Consider the following 22838-nt stretch of genomic DNA (forward strand, 5'->3'; position numbering starts at 1 on the left):
CACAACCCTCTGAGTCTATATATGCTTGGTCTCTGGGCGAGTTAATTAATTTTGTTCCCGGGCTTCTATCTCAGCGAAAGGAGCAATATGTCGACGTATTTGCAGAAAAAGAATTCCAATCCATGAATGAAAGAGCGGCTATGGATCGAGCCTGCTAATTAAGCTTCACTTGCTGCATGTTCTCTGTACTGTAATTTCAGCGACTTTCACGATCAGGTTTGGGATGTGACTTTTCAGAGGTTAACTAACCAGCATCGCACCAATTAAGAAAGATGTGCAATTAGAAAGCAGAAGTCTGCTCCGCCGATAGTGCAACACTTTTTCAAGTTTGTTCGTATGCTGCTCCAGATGATGAACCCTTGCATTAGAAGTATAACCTCTCAACCCAGAGGTAAGAGTCTCGTGAAAAGGTTAAAAACGGTAACAGTTGTGATGGCCAGCGGACGAGTGATTGACTGCTGAAGGTTTCCACCAAGAGATCAACGTTTGCTTCCTTTTCAATATCCTGCTTGATATTCTTTAAAAGCGCACATCAAAATGTCAGTGCACACAACAAACACCCACACGCAAAATCTGGAAAGGTTCTTCACTCAAGGGGTTGCATTGCACAACAAGAAAAGCACACGTTTTCACAAATAAAATATGGCCCTAACATTTAGTCCAAGTTATGGTTCCAATATAGGAATATGTTGTAACTTCTGTTGTAATTATGCTTTTTTAGTAAGACAAAGCAAAGGTGAGGAAGACCATTTGTACTTACTGTTTATCGTGTTTTTTTTTAACCCACACTTTAAATTGCAATGACAGTATTTGGGGTATACTAGGAGTCAAGTTCTGGTCCAAATGAGAAATGCTGGTATAATCCATGAATATATCATCTATTCAGAAGATAAATGTTATCACATCAATTTGTCCAAAATTGAACATCATCCATTTTTTTCCCTTCTCATTTCTTTTCAAAAAAAGCCTCTTAACTTTTCCTGCTGTATGTCTCTTGTATTCTTATTATTGTACCGGTATTATATTACTTTAGTGGCACTTAATAGGAGTGCCATAGCTCAAGGGATTGGAACTCAATCAAAGGAAAAAATGTTCTGCTTGTTAGGATGAGTAAGATATTATTTTACAGGCAAGATAATGAACTTAAAAGAATGTGTGGCAACTATTTAAATTGGCCAATTAGATTGCTCTGAAGCCATCCTTGTATTGCTCATAACTCCGAGAGGGCACATTTGCACACCATCAGGATTGCTGTGATATTTTTTCTTATAGATTGACCACTCATAGTCCTCACTTCATTTCGCTCATTGAACTGTCTAAGTGATAGGATTTTGGGTCCGATCAGTGAGTTTGGAAAAAAAAATAAAAATACTCGCTCAATGATTCCGATCAGAAGATGGAGCAATATATGTATTGAAACAACTTGAGTATTTACTCTACAGTCGACCCCGTAGTGAAAATGCATTGGGGAAGAAAAAATAATTAACCACCAAAAATAAAAAATGATAAACATTAAATATGACATCATGTTTACCACATCTCCTTCCCTGACATTTAAAAAAAAATGCATGAACATTGTCAATCATTCAGGTGGCTTTTGCTGAAGCTATTGCAATCTTGGTTCAACAGGTGTAAACAACATCTGCGATTGGCTGAATGTGTGTGACAAGAAGTTCACGTAACTTATGCTATGTGATGAAAGTTATAAATAGTTCTTTATTTCATATGAATAAAATGGCTTTTGCGATTATTTTTTTTACCAGCTCCCCCCGGAAAAACTACACGATCGCCATTACTTGGTGATTGGATGGTCGGGGGCGCAGTTCCGCCTCCAGCGCAGAGTCTTTCCGCTCACCCGACATGAGATAGGTCTAAAAATAGATTCGCTTTCAGGCTCACATATACACTATGTCAGCACAGAACGGCCCCGGAGTGATTGAGGTTGTATTTGCTGTAATGTTTTATTTCGTGGATGCGAACAATGATGTCCTTGATAGATTGCACATATTATATTACAAGATCGGCGATTTTGCATAGCATGTACAATATTGACCAATGTCGAACCAGCCGATCAGATTGGTATAGTTTAAATGAAATAACTTGTACGTACTCTACAGTCGACCACCGTCATTCACGGGGGATAGACACCGGCCCGGACCAAAAATAGTAAAAATATATCTGTATTGAAATGCATTGGGGGGGGGGAATAATAAATCCCCCAAATGAATAAAATGTACGAAAGTCTACCATTCACAAACAAAATGGCGGCGCAGACGGCAATGTAAATAGTTACATTCTTAACCATTTCTAATTTGCAAGCTTGACTATCTAACATCAATCTATTATTAATTACTTGAAAAATACTCACAGGGAATGCCGTTTTATGAACTTAAGCGTCAGCCACAACTCAACTTGCTTCGTGTGTTGACCGTACTAGTGAGCAGGAAGCTCTTGTTCTCGCGCTTATTTTTGCACTCTTTCTTAAAGGTGCAGCGCACTATTAAAAACAAAGGCTTAAAGGGAACTGAACCAAACAGTCTCTTAACTATAAACTACTGAAATGATAAACGGTCAAAACACTGTGGGTGAAAAAACAGCAATTGAGAATATGAGATAAGATCGAAACCATTCGGCAAAATAGGAATTTCCCTAAATCGACAGACCTGAGCCTCGATAATTCTGGGAAAAAGTTTTTTGTGGTCATGAGCTTATTACCAACGAATCATTTGCAAAAGAAAGGATCTGCCCGTGACCTCTGTAGGAGACGTATTTCCTGTCATATTTGAGTAAACACTTTAATTCCGTGCTCATTATGTTGTATTTTGGGCATTTATATTTGCTAAATAATTGTGGTTTATATACGCAGCTGGGTCTACGCCTCTGCCCAGCATTCCCACCGCCTGGCATCATTTCAGTTCCAGTAATCAGGCTGGCCACGTGTGTTTTATAGCTATTGCAACACCAAAGAGTTTTTGACCACATCCGGTGTGAGAATATTTTTATTATCGATTTTTATCTTTTGATTTAAGACGAGCCATCGGGGCCGTAAGCAAGTTTTTGTTCATCGTTAAATTGAAAGCTGGATTTTTCCACGCCATCTCACATCCGTTTTTATTTGACGTCCACTGGAGCAAGTGGGATTTCGTGATTACCTGGGAGCACAAATGTGCGGTGGGTGGCATCTACTATGTAACGTGTGCCAGCTTGCGCTGCGTGCGTGTACATAAGTAAAAGCTCACTCCTTGCAGCCTTCAAAAGAGAGTGAAGCCTCTGAGTTCGCTGCCTCGGAAGCGGCGGCGGCGGCGCGGGTTCACAGCAGAGGTTATTATCTCATGGCTCGGGTGTGCATGGCTCCTCCTAGGACATCGATGCAACACATGCTGGCGGAAGCAAAATGAAAGTCTACAGATCGATTTTGTCCGCTAATATAAAGAGAAAGATGCAGCCAAACTGATTGGACGATGCTTCATTATGTAGCAAAAGATGAATGCACGTGTTTGGTATTGACATCACGGGCTTGATGCAAGGAAAGATCAGACTAATGTAGGTCTATCTGTTCCATAACTTTTGCTCAACTAAAAATGTGAATTGTTTACAAATACGCTAATGTTGTCTTCTCGATTGTGTATCAGATGCAAAGTTGCAAACATGCGACTAAGCGGAATGTTGGATCTTTTGTCTCATAATCATCTTCCGACATCAAACCAAAACATTTACAATCCACAGCAAGCAAATAAATTGCCCTCACTGTTCCAATATTTTTGGAGGTGAGCGTTTCACATCCGATCCACATACAGCATACAAACAATCCTGTGAGAACCTCCTATAGGATTCAATCAACGCTCGGGGACGTTAGCTATGCAGAAAGCTCAACTCCTCAATCGCCCTCCATTTGTGTCCCTCTCGCTGATGCCTGCCTTTATCCCTTTTTATTTTTTGCCCGTCTTTCATCTTGGCGGCCAGGGGGGATCTTGCCTGTGGGATTCTTGCGACGCTGCGTTGCTGTCATGCTCTGTCACCGCGACTTTTGTGAAGTAGGGAACGCGGTCGCCGTGCTTCTGACGGCATGCTGGCCCAGCGCCACGTCGATTGTGTACAGAAATCAAGCAGTGCTGCCGTCCGTTGTGTTTAATGTATTTTATTTTGGTTTCATCTTTGAAGCTATATGAATAAACCTTGAGGGTTCATAAAATGGATGGATGGAGTTTTGGGGTCTTTGTGTCGCTGTGTTGCATAGCAACCAGAGGGATTCAGCGCTGTTTGATGTCCTGCTCTCTGGTGACTGATGATGCTCATCGGTTCTGTTTACTGATGGGATGTATGGTGCGCAAACACTTTGTTAGCAGCATAATGCACCCAGACACGCAAGCAGCAATGTTCAAAAATGGCAGCATTGGACTCACTATATGTTTGTACAATACAGCAGTGGTCGGCAACCTTTTTTCTGCCACGGACAGGTTCATACAAGTCTATACCCTTCGCGGCCCTGTAACTATTCCCCGCGCGGGGGGTGAGGTGGCGGGGGTCGGGGTGGGGCCGGACGAGAAGCCGGCCAGCAACGTTCCATTCTGTCGTCCTGCACCTCACCACATACACATGAATGGGGTTGACAACGGCGCGCTGCAAGTTCAGAGCTAAGTGAGCCGCTTGAAACCCGGCAAACGGCCGCATGCGGCTTGCGAGACGCGGTTTGGCCAGGCCTGATACACTGCCTCCGTAGTGGCGAACGCTGCAACTGTACTTAAAATACGTAGTTGCCGCAGAGGGACATCAATTGCGCTGCGTTGAGCAATATCAATCGCTCTGGCTGGAGGCGGCCGCCTCGCAATTTTGAATGTAGGAAAAACCCTGCAATCCGTTACCCGAATCTAATTAGTGTGTGTAAATGGGTAAGCAAAATGCATTGACTTTGTGCGCTTTGTGGGTTGTCACTTTTTGAAGTTGAATGAGGTTGACGTGCGTTAGGTTAGAGGGGCTACGCTCACGAACAGAAAAGTACTCTGCATGGACTCTATTTCAAAACTCTCTGTTCTCACCCTACGTATCGATGTCGATGCTTAAATAACGACCGCTGTTTTAAACGGTATGGTTTCATGATTACAGTGTCTGTGGTGTCCAATCTATGGCTTTATTGGCTTCTCAATGAAATGCAGAACCGACTTGAAGTATTTGTACACCTGGCAACTAAATCTGGCCGGAATTGCCCACCCCTGTTGTGAGGGGTCTTCAAGGATTTTTCTAAAACGTTGACATGGGAGTTTATTGATGTCAAGGAAGCATGACATCTTTGTTGTTCGAAGAACTCCGTATTTGGGGTAAGAGCTAAAGTTTTCTTTTTGGTAGAAAGTGACATGAGTGTCATAGAAAATGCAAGCTAACCAGCAACAGAGGACCTCGTTGTTGTTTGACAATCAACAAAGTGGCAATGTTCTCTACTTTTTGCAGTTCAAGTGAATTGACATAACATCAGAGTACGGGTATGTTTGTATTAACGGTGGTTGAGTGTAGGTCCATTGAGAGTTTAACAGTAACTGTACTCATTTCCCCTCCATGAACCATCACCCTACCGTGGTGGAGGGGTTTGCGTGTCCCATTGATCCTAGGAGCTAAGTTCTCTGGGGCTTAATGCCCCTGGCAGAGTCACCCATTACAAACAGGTCCTAGGTGAGGGACCAGATAAAGCACGGCTCACAGACCCCCTATGATGAGTAAAATAATTGGTCCGCGTTTTCCCTTGTCTGGTCACCGGGGCCCCCACCGGGCGCCTGGTGGCCATGCCAGTATCCAAGGGGCCCGGCCGGGCTCAGGCCGAAAAGGCAACGTAGGTCCCCTTCCCATGGGTTCACCACCTGTGGAAGGGGTGCTTCGGGAGTACAGGGTACAGAGTCCCCTAATACGGGCTGTTTGGTCCCCGTAACATCGATATCAGAATTTGGTCCGCATTAACGGCAGTAAGTGGGATTCGTTTTCAGTGAGGGTTGGACTCCGCCAACGGTGCCCTTTGTCACTGATTCTATTCATAACTTTTTCTGAACAGAATTTCTTGGTGCAGCTGAGGCGTTGAGGGGGTCCTGTTTGGGGACCTCAGTATTGCATCTCTGCTTTTTGCAGATGATGTGGGGCTATTGTTTTCTTCAAACTGTGATCTCCAACTCTCACTGGAGCGATTTTCATCAGAGTGTGAAGCGTTTGGGCTGAAAATCAGCACCTCCAAATCTGAGACCATGGCCCTCAGTCGGAAAAGGGTGGAGTGTCCTTTCCAGGTCGGGGATGAGATTCTGCCCCAAGTGGAGGAGTTCAAGTATCTTGGGGCCTTGTTCACGAGTGAGGGTAGGACGGAGTGTGAGACAGGTGGATCGGTGCGGCGTCTGCAGTGATGCGGACTCTGTATCCGTCTGTCATGGTGAAGAAGGAGCTGAGCCGAAATGAGTTTCCTCGCAGGGTGTCCGGGCTCTCCCTTAGAGATGGGGTGAGAAGCTTTTTCATCCGGGAGGGACTCAGAATCGAGTTGCTGCTCCCCCACGTTGAAAGGAGCGAGATTAGGTGGCTCGGGCATCTGATTAGGATGCCTCCTGGACGCCTCCCCGATGAGGTGTTCCGGGCATGTCCCACCGGGCAGGAGGCCCCGGGGTTGACCCAGGACACGCTGGATAGACTATGTCTCCCGGCTAGCCTGGGATCGCCTTGGGATCCCTCCGGAAGAGCTGGAAGATGTGGCTCGGGAGAGGAAAGTCTCACCTTCCCTGCCGAAGCTGCTGCCTCCAGGACCTGAACCCGAATAAGCTGTAGATGATGGGTAGAGGGATGGATGGAGTACTCCTTGTACATTTTAGTGGACCAAGTGGCCCTCTATTTTACTGTTTTATTGATACTAAATAGATATTGAAATCCTGATGTCTGTGTGGTCAGCCGTTGGTCAATAAAATGAATAAACAGAGAGGAATTCCAAAATGCGTTGTGTTCTTCTGTAGCTTTCTGCAGCTAGTCTTTGATATGTTGGCTCGGGATCAGAGGAGGAGGAGGAGTACGGAGGCAGGAGATCATGTTACTGTAGTTGTCTCTGAATACATCACACAAGGTTTGTAACATATATTCGAAGACAGAATTGGTACAAGAGGAAATGGCCAAGAGTCTTGTGTGTATTCTGCCTTTTGGAGGCAGCTAGAACAGAAGGTTTATTGGATTTCAAATATGTTGCCATGTTTGTATTTTAGACAGAACAATATAGTGCGAAAAGAATTAGATAAATATTATTGGGTGTATGGAGATAATGTGGCTTACTTACTAAAAGGACAAATTTATGATTGTTATATCTCTGTTATATCTGTTGTTAAATGGTTACGGATGCGGCTGCACAGTCCTTGTCTTTTCTATTTTCATTCTTCAGCCTCAGATTCTCTTCATTAAAAATCTTATTTGTGTTTAGGAGGAAGCTGTAAAGACGAAGAATCTTTCCTCACAGCGATTGTCGCCAAAGTGGTGTTTCCTCGATTGTAAGTATCATGGCTCATTGATGTTGTCCATTAGTTGTATAAGTTATACTTTATTAAGAGTAGGAATTAATAGTTTTATGAAAGGATCTCTCTATACAGGCATGAAGATCAACATGTCCTCACACCAACTTGTGCAAAACGGCTGTCGGTACAGTCCACTCTGACCGCGAAGACAAAACACTGGATAAAAAAAGAACACGATTGTACAGATTTTAAACAGCATTTTTGAATCCAAGAGATCTTTTCTTAAAAAGGCTCGCCTGAAGGCCGGTAGAACTTTGCAGCTAAACTTTGCCTAAATTACTCTTAAGTTTCATGCTTCCAGACGCTCAGATGGCTGCCCGAGAGACAGCCCACACAGTTCATTATTTTCACTGGTTAACAGCTTTTGCTTTATCTGCCAACATGGGCTTCTGGGAAACGCGTGCCTCCTGATACTGATAAACACTGCTGGCATGCATAACATTGTCAAACATATTGGACTTTTGTCAAAGTAGCCATTATTAGAGATAAGAGTTACATTTTTAAAAGCGTCGGCACAGTGTCATTTGCATATCCTCCCCCTGCTTGCGTGAATTTTCTCCCGGTACACCGGCTTCCTCCCGCATTCCAAAAACACGCATGTTAGCTTCATTGATGAATCTAAAGTGCCCTTAGGTATGAATATGAGTGTGAATGGTTGTTTGTCTTAGCTGTGCCCTGCGATTGGCTGGCAAAGCCGTCCGCGGTGGACCCTGCCTCTCGCTCACAGCAGCTGGGATAGGCTCCAGCTCACCCGCAACCCTAATGAGGATAAGCTGGCTGTGTGAAAGATGGATGGATGGTTTCAAACCTGGCATCACGGTGGAATAACGGTTTACATGTTTCCTCTGTGGGTTTTCTACAATTTCTTTCCACATCCAGAAATTAAAGACTCTATATTGGCTATGTGAGTGTACATGTGACCCTAATGAGGACAAGTGGTGTATAGAAAATGAGTTGGTGGTTAAAAAAATATTGGATAAAAGCAGAGCTGGGCATTTTACTAATATTTCCCGGTCCGTTCTGTCTGTAGCCGGTGTACCCTTCTGCCGTCCGCCTTTCCGCTTTTTTTGTCCGGCCGGACCAAATGGTAATCGCTTATAGGCCGCTCCGCCTATCATTTTTAACGGGTTTCCGTTAGCATTTCCGCTGACCAACTTCGAACGGCAACCCCCACCCCGCTGACAGAAATTTGACGCAAAAATTCAGCCCGGCATGGAACACTCACCGCGGCTGGACTAAATTCATCTCCTTTTAGGACCCAGAAACTGTCAAAAAGTCTCTGCCGCGGCCAACGGGAAGCGGAAGCCTCGGCGCGCCCATGGCAGCCTCGCTGTAAAAATAGACGATAGATGATTATATAGACGGGAAAAATGCGTTTCAAACTGTGCTTGGTGCGACTATTTTTTTTAAGGTTCCCGTCTATCATTTATCGGCTACAAAATGGGCGTCCGTCATAGGCGGATAGACGAACCGGTCCGTCGGATAAGCGGAATGCCCAGCTTTGGATAAAACTATACATTGGTAAAAATGTGCTGTCACTACAACCTCCCAAATATTTCAACCAAATGATATTTACCAGCGGATATAATGAACATTCATTTAATTTGTGAGAGGCTTTGAAGAAGAACAAAAACATCTAGGCAATCGAACATATTCGGAATGCCTAACAAGCTCAAAGAATCCTTGTGGAATTTGAACCCAAAAAAAGATGCAGCCAAGATGGAAACATTGGAAAAGATGTGAGCACAACAGAGGAAATGAGATTCAGTGACGTTGTTATCCAGCGAGGTAAAAATAAATCCATTGAAAGGAAACCTTACTCAACATAACCTGCCTTACTGTGATTTACATTGTAAAGTCTGGTACTTTTCCAGCTCTGAGAGTATTTTCCTTTCTAACATACCTGATTTCCATGGGGCAGAATACTGTAAACCAACAAAAAGATGATCTATTTCAGCAAATGAGCAAAGAGAATAACACAGATGTGGCATTTGGTGTTGGCTCTTTCTCTCGGGCTAAGGTTGTTTCTTATAGAATGCAAATAACTACATACCGCCGCCTCATCTTTAATTGCAGCACTAGTGGAGGAACAACCTTCGAGTTCCGTAAAAGGATTACTGTATTTTATATCAAGAGAATACTTTCCATTTTCTCGTCCTTGCAACAAGCTCCACTTTAAAACACTGTATTTATCTCCGCAGCTACAACCGCTGATCGTTTTTACAGGATAGACAGGGCACAGGTGGGTTGATCTCCTTCGAGGGTTTGGTAATGTATTACCATGTGGCGCCTTGATTCCCTGCATAAAATGTCAATTGTGTTCAACAGGAACATCTCAACTATGTGTCAGAAATCTCCCACGAAGAACTCTTTATCCTAGACCCGGAGCTGATTGTAACAATGACAGTCGGCACCTCTCCAACCGCCATGCCTGACCTGGTTCATCCTTCTTCCAGCTTGGCTGACAATGGGTAGGTCATAATACCTCCATTCGTGTCAGCCTTTAACCCATTGACTTGACCCACCCAATTTGAATTACAGTGCTGACACCGCATAATACCGAGAGCTGTTCCTAGTATTTGTAACTTGTTGCTTTTTGCAATGACTTGGGTTTATTTTTTTTAACTCATTCACTGCCAGACATTGTCAGACCCTCTTTTAGCCCAATGTTTGAAAAAAAAAAATTGAAAAAAAATATATATAAATAAGTTAGTGCGATTGAATGGCTGGACTGTGAAAAGACAAGTACATTCGTCAATGGCAGTGAATGAGTTCATTTGATTTTTTTTTTTTTCAATAGCCACCCAGGGTATAAACCTTATTTTTGTCATCTTTAGGGAAAGCAGCTTAAATCAGGGCCCCAACGATATGTTTGTCTTCCCTGTGGCTCCCTGTCTTTCTCCATCGTCACCTTCTTCTTACAAGTAAGAACATACTTCCACTGTTAACTCAACTTTTCAAATTCATCTAAAAAAACAACACATGTATGCTTATTTCTTCATATTTAACTGTGGGGCTTAAAGGGTCCTTTCCTGTTTTAGGCCTGTAATGTTTCTAGAGTTTTTTAATATTTGTAAAATAGTTAAAAATAGTGAATGTTTTCCATACATCCATTTATTTTGGACAGTGCTGGTTCTCATTAAGCTAGCGGGTGAACTGGAGCCTTATCGACCTTCTCAAACACCTGTGGGATGAAGTAAAAATCCGTTTTCATGAGTGATTGGTCAAGTGTCCGCATATTTTTGTCCACATAGTGTAAAATGCGTGCTGTTTTGTAAGCTTGGAAAAATGCACGTATACATGAAGTCACACTGAACACACAAGCTTCTAGCAGGAGGCATAATTGGAGGCTTGCGTGATTAGTGACATGATGACACCCGTACAGAGAACATAGTGTAGTAGGTGCTGTGGGATGGGATTGGCTGGCTCACTGTGAATAGGGGCTGTTTGGATTGCCGTGCCTGTTGGATGGCAAAGCCTGCGTGAAGTAGGCAAGAATAATTCGCAGCCTTTTATGTGTCTCTGCCTGGTTGTACGCGTACACTATTTCCATGTGGGGGTATACTGTAGTCATGATGAATAATGTTCATTTGCATTTCCTCCTTTGCTGTGGGAAAAAGCAGCTAAATGAAAACTTGAACGTGTCTGTGTGCGCCTGTGCATATGCATTGAGGGCTTTAAGTTTGCCCTGCCTCCGCGTCAAATGCAACTGCATTTAGAAGCGTGCATGCACCAAGGCAACCACATTTATTCGTGCGGACGTACACAATTAACTGACACATGCTACATCGGTTAGTAGATTTGAGTGGATTTATTTGCTGTGCTTTTTGCTGTAGTTGATACATTCTATTTGTAAAAGCATCGTTCGTTGAATGGGAGAAAGAAAAAAACAACCAAAAAAAAAGTCCACTGAGCTTACACAGTCCTCCTGTTCATTTCAGCGTGTAATTAAATTAATCACGTCATAAAGTCAAACCCCATGTTTTTTTTTAAGTTTGGGATTCAACTCGTCTATTTTTGTCGTTGTGCATCAAATCCCGCTTTAAAATAACAAAAGAAACACTCCCAATATTTTAGAATTGATCAGCTTTTTGACTGAGGAAAGGAACACCGCAGTGAAATTGAATGAAATGATTTTTATCTAGAGTAGACTCTTTTGAGAAATTGGAAATGTGCCAATGGACCAAGTAGGATAGAAATGACATAGCTCGCGGTGAGCCTGGCAGCACAGGTATTAAGGCAACACTTGGTACCATTTGTCCTGCAAAACTGAATAAGAGGTTGGTTGTTTAGAATTGTTCAGCATGGGGTGAAAGCGCCTTGCTGGGTTTAAAAAACAAAAAAAACAAAGAGAGATAGACAGAATTAGGACCAATCACATTACAACACTAGATTCTTCTTCTTCGTCTCCTTAAAAACATCCCCATGGATTTATTCGTGATTGCAGATTGCCAATTAAATTAATTGGCTGCTTAATCTGTAATGCGTTTTTTTTTTTTTTTCTCTCAAATATCCGAATCGGCAACAGCCTCAAAAATCCATATCGTTCGAGCCCTCGCTCATGTAGAATTTGTGTTTGGTGGTGTGCCGTTAGATTCTTTTTTTTATTTATTTTTTTTAATTGCAAAATATGTGCCTTGACTCAACATAGTTTGGCCAACACCGTTTTAGAAGACTAGATATGTAGGCCATCACTACAGGTCTTTTTTTTATTTACAGTACATATTCTACTTGGATTACTTGTTAAAATCTATTGTAATAAATTGAGGGTTGTTTTTTTTTGTTCATAGGAGCATTTGTAGCTTCTGAAAACTGCAGTGTTCCCATTACTAGAAGTTGACAAGCCAGAATATTAAAAAAATATTTAATGATGAGTGAAGACTATTTGGCTGTTGGTCGGATGCTCAGTAAGTGCTACGATCGGAGAAGTTGACATACAGGACAACACAATATTGTGATCCTAACAGCGGAATATATTGGCTAATCTGCGTGCGAGTGTGTGTGTGTGTGTGTATGCATGTTTGTGTTGGCAGTCTGATTTGCAATCCTGAGTGGATCAAGTGGGCGGATGAGGTGCAGAGATGACTCGTCCAAGAGGCATTTGTGCACTTTGGGGAGAGTGAGAGAGAGAGAGAGAGAGAGAGAGAGAGAGAGAGGGAGATTGAAATGGTAATGCGGAAAAAAAAAAAAAAGGTTGATGGAGAGAGAAATGAAATGCATGTCGGAGCTCTTGAATCACATCGTTTTGCTGTATTTCGATATGTGCACGCGCGCACACACTCAACACACACAGACGAGCAGCGTAGCAGTTTGCCCACGCTCGGCCAGAGGTGAACAATATCCCTCCCACGATAATTACATCCCTCTCTTAGCTTCTCTCCATCACCCGGTCTCTCTCACTCTCTCTCTCTCTCTTTCTGACAAACACCTACACGCAAAAACATGTTGTGTTTTTCTTGTTTTGTTTTTTTTTCTTTTCAAATTTGCCATTGGGGTGGAAATATTCAAACAAACCCTCCATAGGTCAAACAATCTGGACAGTTGATACACATGCAAGACGTCCCAAGATATTATTTTTGACTTTTTGAAATATACCGGACATCGTATGAAGCAAACTGATGCATTTTATTTAATGAGGCTGTATCGTTATTTATAAAAATAAAAAAAAAGGGGGAAAATTGGGGAAGCTTCCTCTCGTTATTGAACACAGTGATAATTGAGCATCCCTCTCTACTGCTTGTAGAGCATTTTTTAAGTAACTTGAGGCTTTTCATCCGACAGCCACCAAAAGTGGCTCTTACCATGCAGTTGCAGCTGAACGATTTCAAGACAATGCACTCAAATGTAGGAATGTACGTGCCTGAAGAAATATGCACAAAATCTCATCTGGCTCCCTTTTTTTGCATCACTGAGTTATTTTACTTCTCCAACTTACACGAATAACCTTTGGAGGTGAAGAGTACTTGTTCACCCTCTGCTTAATTAGGAATAGGAAATGAAATGTTAATGTTACTAAGACGTGAAAAAAGAATGACTAAAAAACAGTATCGTTAAGTGAGTAATGGATCCACAACGCTGTGCCTGCAGGGGCGTGCAGCATTATTATTGCCTGTGGTGTCGCTAATGAGGTAGATGAGGTTGAACCCCTTTCACGCGGAGGTCTAAAGTCTTCCATAATCAGCAATTACGTTAATGAAATATTGTTGTATACGGTCTATTCCTGAACCACGATGTGTATTATGTGATTTCATTGTATTGGTGGAAAGCCCATTTGGATTCGTATGAAACCAAATGGGCTGTTCGATTGATTTGAAAAGAGTGTGTGTTTTATTATGGTATCTCACTGAGCTGTGACCGCTTGTGAGTGTTTGCATTGGTTTTTTTTTTGTCAGGGTTGCAAAGATGTTCCCCGACAGGAAAAAAAAGCAACATTCGCCACATGAGCAGACACTCACGGCTCAGTGAGATACGGGCTTTAGTGTCTTTTGTTTTAACCAAAGATCCACACGAAGACTACTTATGCGGTCTAAAAAAATTCATTGTACTATATAACAATTTTCAAAGATAAACCATACAGTGACCCACCGTAAAATTATGACCATTTACAAAATATCATATATATATATATATATATATATATATATATATATATATATATATATATATACTCAATACATGAGCTGTTCAAAAGCCATTTTTGTGATGTAAATAAATCACGCCAAGGTAAATCATTTTCAAAACGTCTTTCATCATGTACAGTATGTGACCCATAACCTTTACAACTCAATAAAAAATACATACATCCCTGTTCAAATGCAAGTGCTTTGTGATATAAATACAAAGGCAAAGATATGAATCATGACAAAATGTTTTCAACCAATAAAGTATTCTTCACTCAATTGAAGAAAAAAAAAAAAGGAAAGAAACATTTTTGGGACAGGAAGTAAAATGAAACTACTTTGTACTTGCAGAGTATGTGGGATATTTGCAATGTGTTTTCTTCTCGCCTTATCATCAATTTTGGAAGGATGTCCGTTGCTTGGCAATGTCACTCTTGTACCATATTTTCTCCACTCGATGATGACTTTCTTCATGGTTCCATGGTGCATTTAATGACTTTGAATTTAATGACTTTGAATTTCCTTTGTGCCTGACTGATACCTTTGAGCAATGAGATCCCTCTGATGTTATGGAAGCTCTCTGTAGACCATGGCCTATTGCTGTATGATCCGACTCCAAAAATGTCAAGAAAAGCCTACCCAAATCTGTTGAATTTATTTCATTTGGGGATGATAAGCATGATAAGCATGATTGCAGAATGTTTGAATGTGATTGCTCACAGTCACCCCCCCCCACCCCCCCCCCCATTATAAGAGGGTGTATATACTTGTGCAGTCACAGTCGCTTATCTTAACTTGCCATCTCGCAAGTATTTCTTTTTTTCCCCCTTTAAATCCAGTTGTACATATTATAGGTCACAGTTTTGAATTATTTGTACTGGTCTCATTTTGAACAGAGGTATGTTGATATTTTTTCTATCCACTGTATACATAATATGCAATTATATTCCAACCCAGTAATATAACATCAATACTTTACAAATCTTTCAGTCCATTACCAGAGAAGACATCCACCAGAGAGCCTTGTACTGCTGTCTCTGGGAATATTTAAAGAGGCAATAACATAGATAGATTACTAAAATAACATGACATCTCTGTTGTAGTTGGCACTGAATAAAATAAGATGGCTGAAACTTGGGTGTAAGTGTAGCACCACCTTTAATTACGACTGTTTGGCTTGAAGTAAAGAAACCTCAACTTAATTTGTGAATTATTCATTTTTACTCAATTACTCTTAAACAATTTGGAAAAAATTGTCAAATGTAAATTCAAAGCGGAAACATGTGCTGCTTTTTTTTGTTTTAAATATGGCAGCATAAAAATGTGTCAGAAGCTCAACATCATCCCTTGAGAGTTGTTGCTGTCCAGCAAGTTCATACACTTTGTAGAAAATCCTGACATAGATTTTATGAATCTTGGTCCTGCTCTACTGAACCATACTATTTTATAGCCTCTGCAACCTAGTTCTATCAATGTGACACAGTACTGGGACTTAATCCTTTTTTTAAATTGAGAGTTAAAGCTGAACTTTCTTGCCTCTATGGTTTACAACTTTAAAACGTGTCTTCTGCCACGTCCCTTGCCTTGCCCATTAATGTATTCAAGCAGTCTTTAGGCACTGTGAACATTCATTCAGTAAATGAATGATCTACCCATTTCACATTGTGCACCGTCGCTTGCTTTCATAAGACTAAACATTTTGCTGTGTAGAATTGACACGAATCAATTGAGATCATATCCAGCATTTTTTTTTAACCTAAATGAAATCGTTTTCCGATTTTTTTTTTTTTTTTTTTTTTTTTTTTTTTAACCAGTCCAAAAAAAAAAGAAAGTTATAACGTAACCCCCACGATAAACGAGGGACTGCTGTATATCTGTGATACGGTCCCCCCCCCCCCAAAAACAAATGTCTCCCAGTCGCTGGATGCAAACAGCTAAGCGTAAGCTGATCCGCCACCATCATGATCAGAATCTCCATCATCATCAGTCATCTCACACTCGGGATGAGAGTAATGAGGACGCCTAGCAGCTGTAATTGAATGTGTTTCACAAGAGTGGGCAGTATGGGGCATGTTGATAGCACGTCTGCCTCACAGTTGAAAAGCATCCAAAACATTCGGCTTTATCTTGGCTTGGGCCTTTCTGTGTGCAATTTTCCCTCTCTTCCCGTGCTCATGACCAGCCTAAGACGTCCCTTGCATCTCACCCAACAAGAGAAGCGCTAGATGGATGGATGTTTAAAGTAGTCTGCTGTTAATTTAGGTTTCAGTAAGGACCGGGCATTTGAATATTACGGTAAATACCAAAGGACTTCAAAGAGCAATGCGTGCACCATTTCCGCCTTTGGGGTATGGAGGCGTGCTAATATCCGGTTACTAGTCGAACGCATATTGTTAGCATTGATATGCTCAAACTCTTTAATTCTACTCTCCGTCTGCTAGATTGATGTCAAGTTACCATAAATATTTGGCTCCAGTTATCCAAGTGTCGGTGAAGCAAATCAAAGCACCATATCTGATTTAATGAGGCTCAACTCAAATGCCCACAAAGTTCAGAGTGCACAAAACAAGACAACAATAATAGAAAGCCTTATTTGTCATGTTATATAGCGCGGATACAGACAAATTGAGCTTGCGAAAACATAAAAGACAACCAATAATAAAATAATAATACTAACTGCAGAACGAGGAGAAATGTTCCCACGGCTTGTTTTAGATCCCCGTAAACGCAGCTTCATGACCGAGCAGGAAGAAACTGAGAGAAATACATACAGGCTATCGTCGATTGGATGTCGCAACACTTAAATTGTCTCGTTGAATGTATAAACGTTCCATCTCCTTTGTAATACAGGCTCACTGGTGGCAAACGTGTTGAAATAAAAAGCTGAACGTCATGACCGGCACACCACAGAGTTGGCCGGTGGAGCTTTTCCTTCATCTTTAAAAAAACGTCACAAATTCGGAGGACATTTTCACCTCCAAAAGCACAATCTCCCAACTATTTACTATACCTTACCAGACTTTTAAAGAATGAGATTGTTTTTCCTCCACATGGCGTCCCAGTAGATTGGAATAAACGCAAACCGCAAACTCGTGCCCATCCCAACATTTCCACAGGAAATACGTAATGAGCTTGCCGTGCATATATAGTCCATTGTCGAAATCTACGGATTTTTGCAAGTTATTCATGATTGTCGGAAAGGATTCATATATCCCTCTCTTTTGTGGCTCATCCTATGGGCTCTGTGTAGAAAACAAAACAAAACAATGAAGTCCCTGGGACCAGATCACAAAAGTTACATGAAGTCCTTCCATTTATCCGTAATAGCAGCGTGTCACAATACTTTAGAGTGTACGTGGACCAGGTCCATTCAAGCACACTGTGTGCTGTCTTTTAGGATGAGCAGTGACAGCTCTGCCTCAGCACCGAGTCCAACACCTGAGGTTAGAAGACTACGAAGGTTCGTTGGCAATTGCATAACATTATATCAACGCTGGCTCGACAGCGACTTCACCTTTTTCTTATACTCTTTAATTTCACGCTGTTACTGCTTTGTGGTTCGCAGACAAGGTTGCATCCAGCGCTCCGTCACCACTAATGATGAGGTTAAGCCAGTCATGAGGTCAGTACTCTCACTGCTTGACTTTTCCATACACTGCTCGGAATTGATGTATTGCACTACAAATGGCGACTGTACCTGACGAAAACGGTTAGCTTTTCAGTATGAGGGGGGGGGGGGGGGGGGAAATAAAAGGACACGAACCGGCACTTAATATCGCCTGCTTATCATTCAGCACCATTCTCGCCGCTGTTATGAAACAGAATTTTGTATGTTTACGGGAGGGATGGGCAACTTTGATCGTGAGCTCCACATGTTTTATCCACACAACTTCAAAGGCCAGAATGTAAACATGCAACCCCAAATCCTCCCGTATTGCCATAGTAGCTATGTTATGTTTTTTTTTTGTTTTTTTTGAAGAATAGGGGAAAAAAAATAGAGTATTAGAAATTATACACAGTTATTCATTAATATGTAATATGCCAACTTTCATGAATTATATGCATTTCCTCCAAAAAAAAAGAAGATGACGAATACGCTCTCCCCGCTGAAAAGGTAGAAAGTAGAAAGCGTTAGTGGTAGGAAGGCGGTTATGCGCTCCCGGCCTTATGCCGTTAAAGACTACAGTCCTTAATTCCTCATTCGAAAAAAGAGTATTCAAGCAACACGTTTTTCTTCATGAGATTGTGGAGAGAAACTTGGCGCAGTCTACTAGTTTGGACTGGGTGGGTGGCAACAGTGGGGAAATGCCAATATTTTGAGGCTAATGGCACATTATAACATATTGTTTAAAAAAAACAAAAAAACTATGAACCACTTTATTTTTGCAATGATTTTGCTTTTTTTTTTTTTTATATGAACCAGGGCTACGTTAGGCGGCCACCACTGCACTTGTGGCTGCCCGGGGAAGGTGCCCGTTGCTCGGATATGATTTTACGCACGTCGGCCTCTCCGCCCTGGAGCTTTTTTATGCCAGCAGGGCTATGTTAGGCGGCCACCACTGCGCTTGTGGCTGCCCGGGGAAGGTGCCTGTTGCTCGGATATGATTTTACGCACGTCGGCCTCTCCGCCCTGGAGCTTTTTTATGCCAGCAGGGCTATGTTAGGCGGCCACCACTGCGCTTGTGGCTGCTCACCTGAACAAGTTCATTAAGAAATTTGTGAAGTGAACTAATTCGCATAGAAAATGAGCTTTGTCAACATTGCTTGCTGGCCTTTGAAGCGTCATCATGGGGAATCTCAAAACTGCACGAGAAAGGTTGTTTCATTGCCGATGTTTTCATCTCAATATAAGTGCTTTAAACATAAAAATACACTTTGCCTTTTGTCCGAAACCGTGACGAAACATGCATATGTTTATTTGTGATGGTGTCTCTCCAGACATGAAAAGTGTCAAAAGTCAAGTGATGCAGGAGGAGAAGAAGAAAAAGGTAGTGCATGCGCACACACGCACGCACACACACACACACACAAACGCGGTTCATTTATGTTGCACATGACACGCAACTTTGCGGTCTTGACAGCTTGTGTGTCTCAGAGCGGTTAAGAAAAAAAAACAGTAGAAGCAAGCCAGCTTTTGTGATGAGATGCTCCTTTCTTACCCACTCTTTTTTTTCCCTCACTTTTGCATGCAATTTGTTTCGCTGGTAGCTTTTTCACTAGAAAGGAACCTGCATCATTGCACATCCTGAACTGGCTCATTTCCTCATCACTGAGTAGTTTGTCTATTGAATTATTGCTAGCTAGTCCCTAAATGTGCTATTCTGCCAATTAAGGTCTTCCTTTGTGTTTTATTGAAGGGTTCATTTTAAGTGACAACAAATTAGACACTCAAGGATTCCTCTCAGTTTTTTTCTTTAAATCATGCCAAGGTATCGCCGGTAGACTACGGAACATACCGAGTGTCCAATCAGATCATAGTCGGAGACCTATTTTTATGGTTTCGGGGGTTTTCTGTCAGGTACTGTGAGCGTCTAAATTCCCAATAAATCAACGTTAATCTGAGTAAATTTGAAATTTCTGGTAAGCTTAATTGTGTTTATGAAAAGCCCTTGCACTGTTGAACTATTGCTATTCGGGGCACATCATCTTTTTGAACGCTCTCATGTTTGCTAGTTTTTGACACACTGACAGATCCCATAAGGTCAGGTAGGTTCCATCAAACGGAATAGTTCAGTGGAGCATGTGACGTGTGAGTGCGTATGAGAGAGAGAGAGAGAGTGAGAGAGCATGTGCGTGTGTGCTCGCTTAGGCAAGGATCTTCTATACAGCGAACCCTCATTTATCTTGGGAGACGTTTTCCAGTACCACCTGTGATAGGGAAAAAAAATCCACAAAATAGAGCCCATATTATTTTTATGTATTGAACCCTTCCACGCACTTTAAGGACATTTTTCCAACTTATTTCAACAGCATTGGGTTTTTAAACCAAAATGTTCAGCCCAGCCGTGTAACTTCATCAAACAAAAGCCAGTTAGCCTTATGCTGACCTAATGTGAAAAGTCACAAATGGGCCAACGGAAATGAGCACATTTAGTTACATTATACTATAAACCTTCAAACGACGCCAATTTTAACACACGCCCAGCAACAACAAATACAAACAGAGCGTACAACATTAACCCAAGACGTGAATTCAATGAAATCCAATTTTCGGATTCCGACAGGCTTGAATCAAATGTTTTGCTTCTTATAGATTGACCCACTGTAAGGCTCAGTAGCGCCACACAAAGACGTACAGACACGCGCGCACGGCGAGCATCCCAATGCAAGGCCGCAATGGGGAAGGTGAAGTGAAAAGTGGTTTGTGCAAGCACGGCACACAACTCTGTACTTAGCTAGCCTTTGATGCACTTACTGGCCTTCCTCTCTCATGGCGAAACACAAGCATAGTGTGTATAGTATATAAGTAAGTAAGTGCTCCAGAAAATCTTTGCGCACTTACTCCCCACTAGGCAAGTAAGCGTGGAAGGTCAGTCAGTGTGCTCCACTTACCTTTGTTGCTTTACGTATAGTTACATAATCAAATATGGTAACAGTAGCTGAGCAAATAATGTTTGTGCCGGGAGAAAACTAAGACTAGGTGAGTGTGTCATAAGGGGTGGAAATCACTCAGCACCTCGCGATTCAATTTTATTCCTATTAAAAAAAAAAAACATTTTTAAATGCAATTTGGTAACTTTTCAATGTTTTTCAATGTGTAGTGTTGTTCCGATCAGGTTTTATGACACCGATACCGATCATGCATGAGTGAGATCGGCCGATACCGATTCTGATCACATGGAATACCTGTATATTTTTCCATTTATTTATGGTAACTGCTATTATGCAATATCATCTAAAAAAAAACAACAAAAAAACCCAGCCATATTATTGCCGTAATTTTGACAAAAATCTATTCTATATATATATTTTCAAAAGCATGAAGAAATACAAAACTGTTGCTGGCACAATACAACAATTACTCAGTCACAAAGATAACTGAAAAACCCCATGCCCCCCCACAAATACATTTTTTGCACATCATTCAATGAGTAACCCTTGAAATAAGAAATTGCAATGGCTTTAAAGCGCTGAAATTTGAAGTTTTTTGAATGACAACTATATTATAATTATATATACATATATATATACAATATCGTATCGTTGCTGTCATGTGAAAAACACTTATCTCCGTTTTTTTTTTTTTTTTTCATTTTTTTATTCTTACATGAATGGTCTTTCCGCGTTGCAAACATCGCATTAATGTGCAAATTAAAAAACTTTCCCAAAATTGGAGATACGTGTTTTTCACAGGACAGCGACAATATGTATAAAAAAAAAAAAGCATTTTTTTTTATTCTTACATGAATGGTGTTTCCGCGTTACAAACATCGCATTAATGTGTAAATTAAAAAAACTTTCCCAAAATTGGAGATACGTGTTTTTCACAGGACAGCGACAATATGTATACAAAAAAAATAATGCATTTTTTTGAACTGTGTGCTAACTCCGTTTGGCTCATAAATGTTGTAAATCTGCCTCTAATATCAGCGCCTCGCCAACCACGAACCTCACCGCGTGTCACTGGTGAGCTTGCGGTGCGCTGTATTTCTTTTTATCTTAGCCCTGAGGCTGTGCCAGTCTTGTCACACGCAAATCAATTCACCCTTCCCTCGCATCAATAACAAAAGGGATTGTGAACTTTGGTCTAATGAGTGCGCCTTCACAAAGCTGAGGCGCTTGCTGCCAGCTCCGTGATGCCGTAGTAACTTTTGGAACAAGGGTCCAAAATTCCTCCGGACTCTTGTGCAGGTCTGACCTGCAATTACCTGAAACGTTTGCTTGAGGTTAGCGCTGCCAGACGAGGCTCAACCACTAAGTAGCTACAAAGGTTCACAGACTGTACTTTTTACCCCCGTGCACCGTGAACGTTGACTTGCTGTGTCCATTAAAACACGGAATAATTTGTGTGGTGGTATTAGTTTAAGAAGACTTTTTTATTATTGTTATTGTCACTTAAATGAAGATCAGGTCCTTTGTTTTGATATTTGTGCGTTGATCTTGATTTGCCCTCCAGCCACAAAAGCTCTTACAGATTTTTTTTTTTTTGTTGTTGTCTGCTCGCTCGCTCTCTTTCTTTCTCCCTCTCTCTCTCTATCTCTCTCGCTCACTCACTCACTCACACACACTCTATCCCTCTCCCTCCCTCGCTTTCGCTCTCTCTCACTCCCCGCCTCACATAACTGGATTAGGTCTGTGCTCTTTCGAGTGAGGGGCGGTGAGAGCAAGGATTGAGGTCAACCTAATGAACATTCATCTCAGTGCTTTGCTTCAGCTATGCACAGACTTTGTTTAACAAACCATGGTGTGTTTTTTTTTTTTTTTTCTCCCCACTTTGAATTAAATTAGACATACTGTTGTACAGTTGGGGCAGTGTATCGTGTTTATTCCCAAAACTTTGTGTTCATATTCCGCCAGTTCCCTTTTTACCACAGAAACGGAGAATTGTTGCCTGTCCCAACACGGTGGCCATTATGACGTATTTTAATTAGACCAATGGTGATTTTTTTTTTATTTGTGTAAAAGGAATCATAACTCACAAATGAAACATTGTTTATACCGCAGCTCTGATTTCTCATGATTTTGGCACTTTTCTTTAATG

The 22838-nt window shown here is 41.5% G+C and overlaps 1 protein-coding gene across 7 annotated transcripts in view; it reads left to right on the plus strand.

The window, feature by feature from the left end:
* The window catches only part of LOC147153884 (diacylglycerol kinase zeta-like), a 79828-nt gene that overhangs the window by 54725 nt on the left and 2265 nt on the right, over positions 1-22838 (plus strand). For 4 of the 7 annotated variants that reach the window (XM_086037246.1, XM_086037238.1, XM_086037211.1 and 1 more), the window contains exons 26-31: positions 7427-7493; positions 9719-9759; positions 9846-9988; positions 10355-10441; positions 17535-17759; positions 19076-19125. In XM_086037246.1, the coding sequence (XP_085893372.1) occupies positions 7427-7493; positions 9719-9759; positions 9846-9988; positions 10355-10441; positions 17535-17759; positions 19076-19125 (613 nt within the window). The remainder of the gene's footprint in view (positions 1-7426; positions 7494-9718; positions 9760-9845; positions 9989-10354; positions 10442-17534; positions 17760-19075; positions 19126-22838) is intronic. The other 3 variants (XM_086037256.1, XM_086037219.1, XM_086037228.1) reach the window with 1 other exon arrangement.

Source organism: Filicampus tigris, chromosome 1, assembly GCF_054856515.1.
Source record: "Filicampus tigris isolate MCC_2025a chromosome 1, RoL_Ftig_1.0, whole genome shotgun sequence".
Lineage (NCBI taxonomy): Eukaryota > Metazoa > Chordata > Actinopteri > Syngnathiformes > Syngnathidae > Filicampus > Filicampus tigris.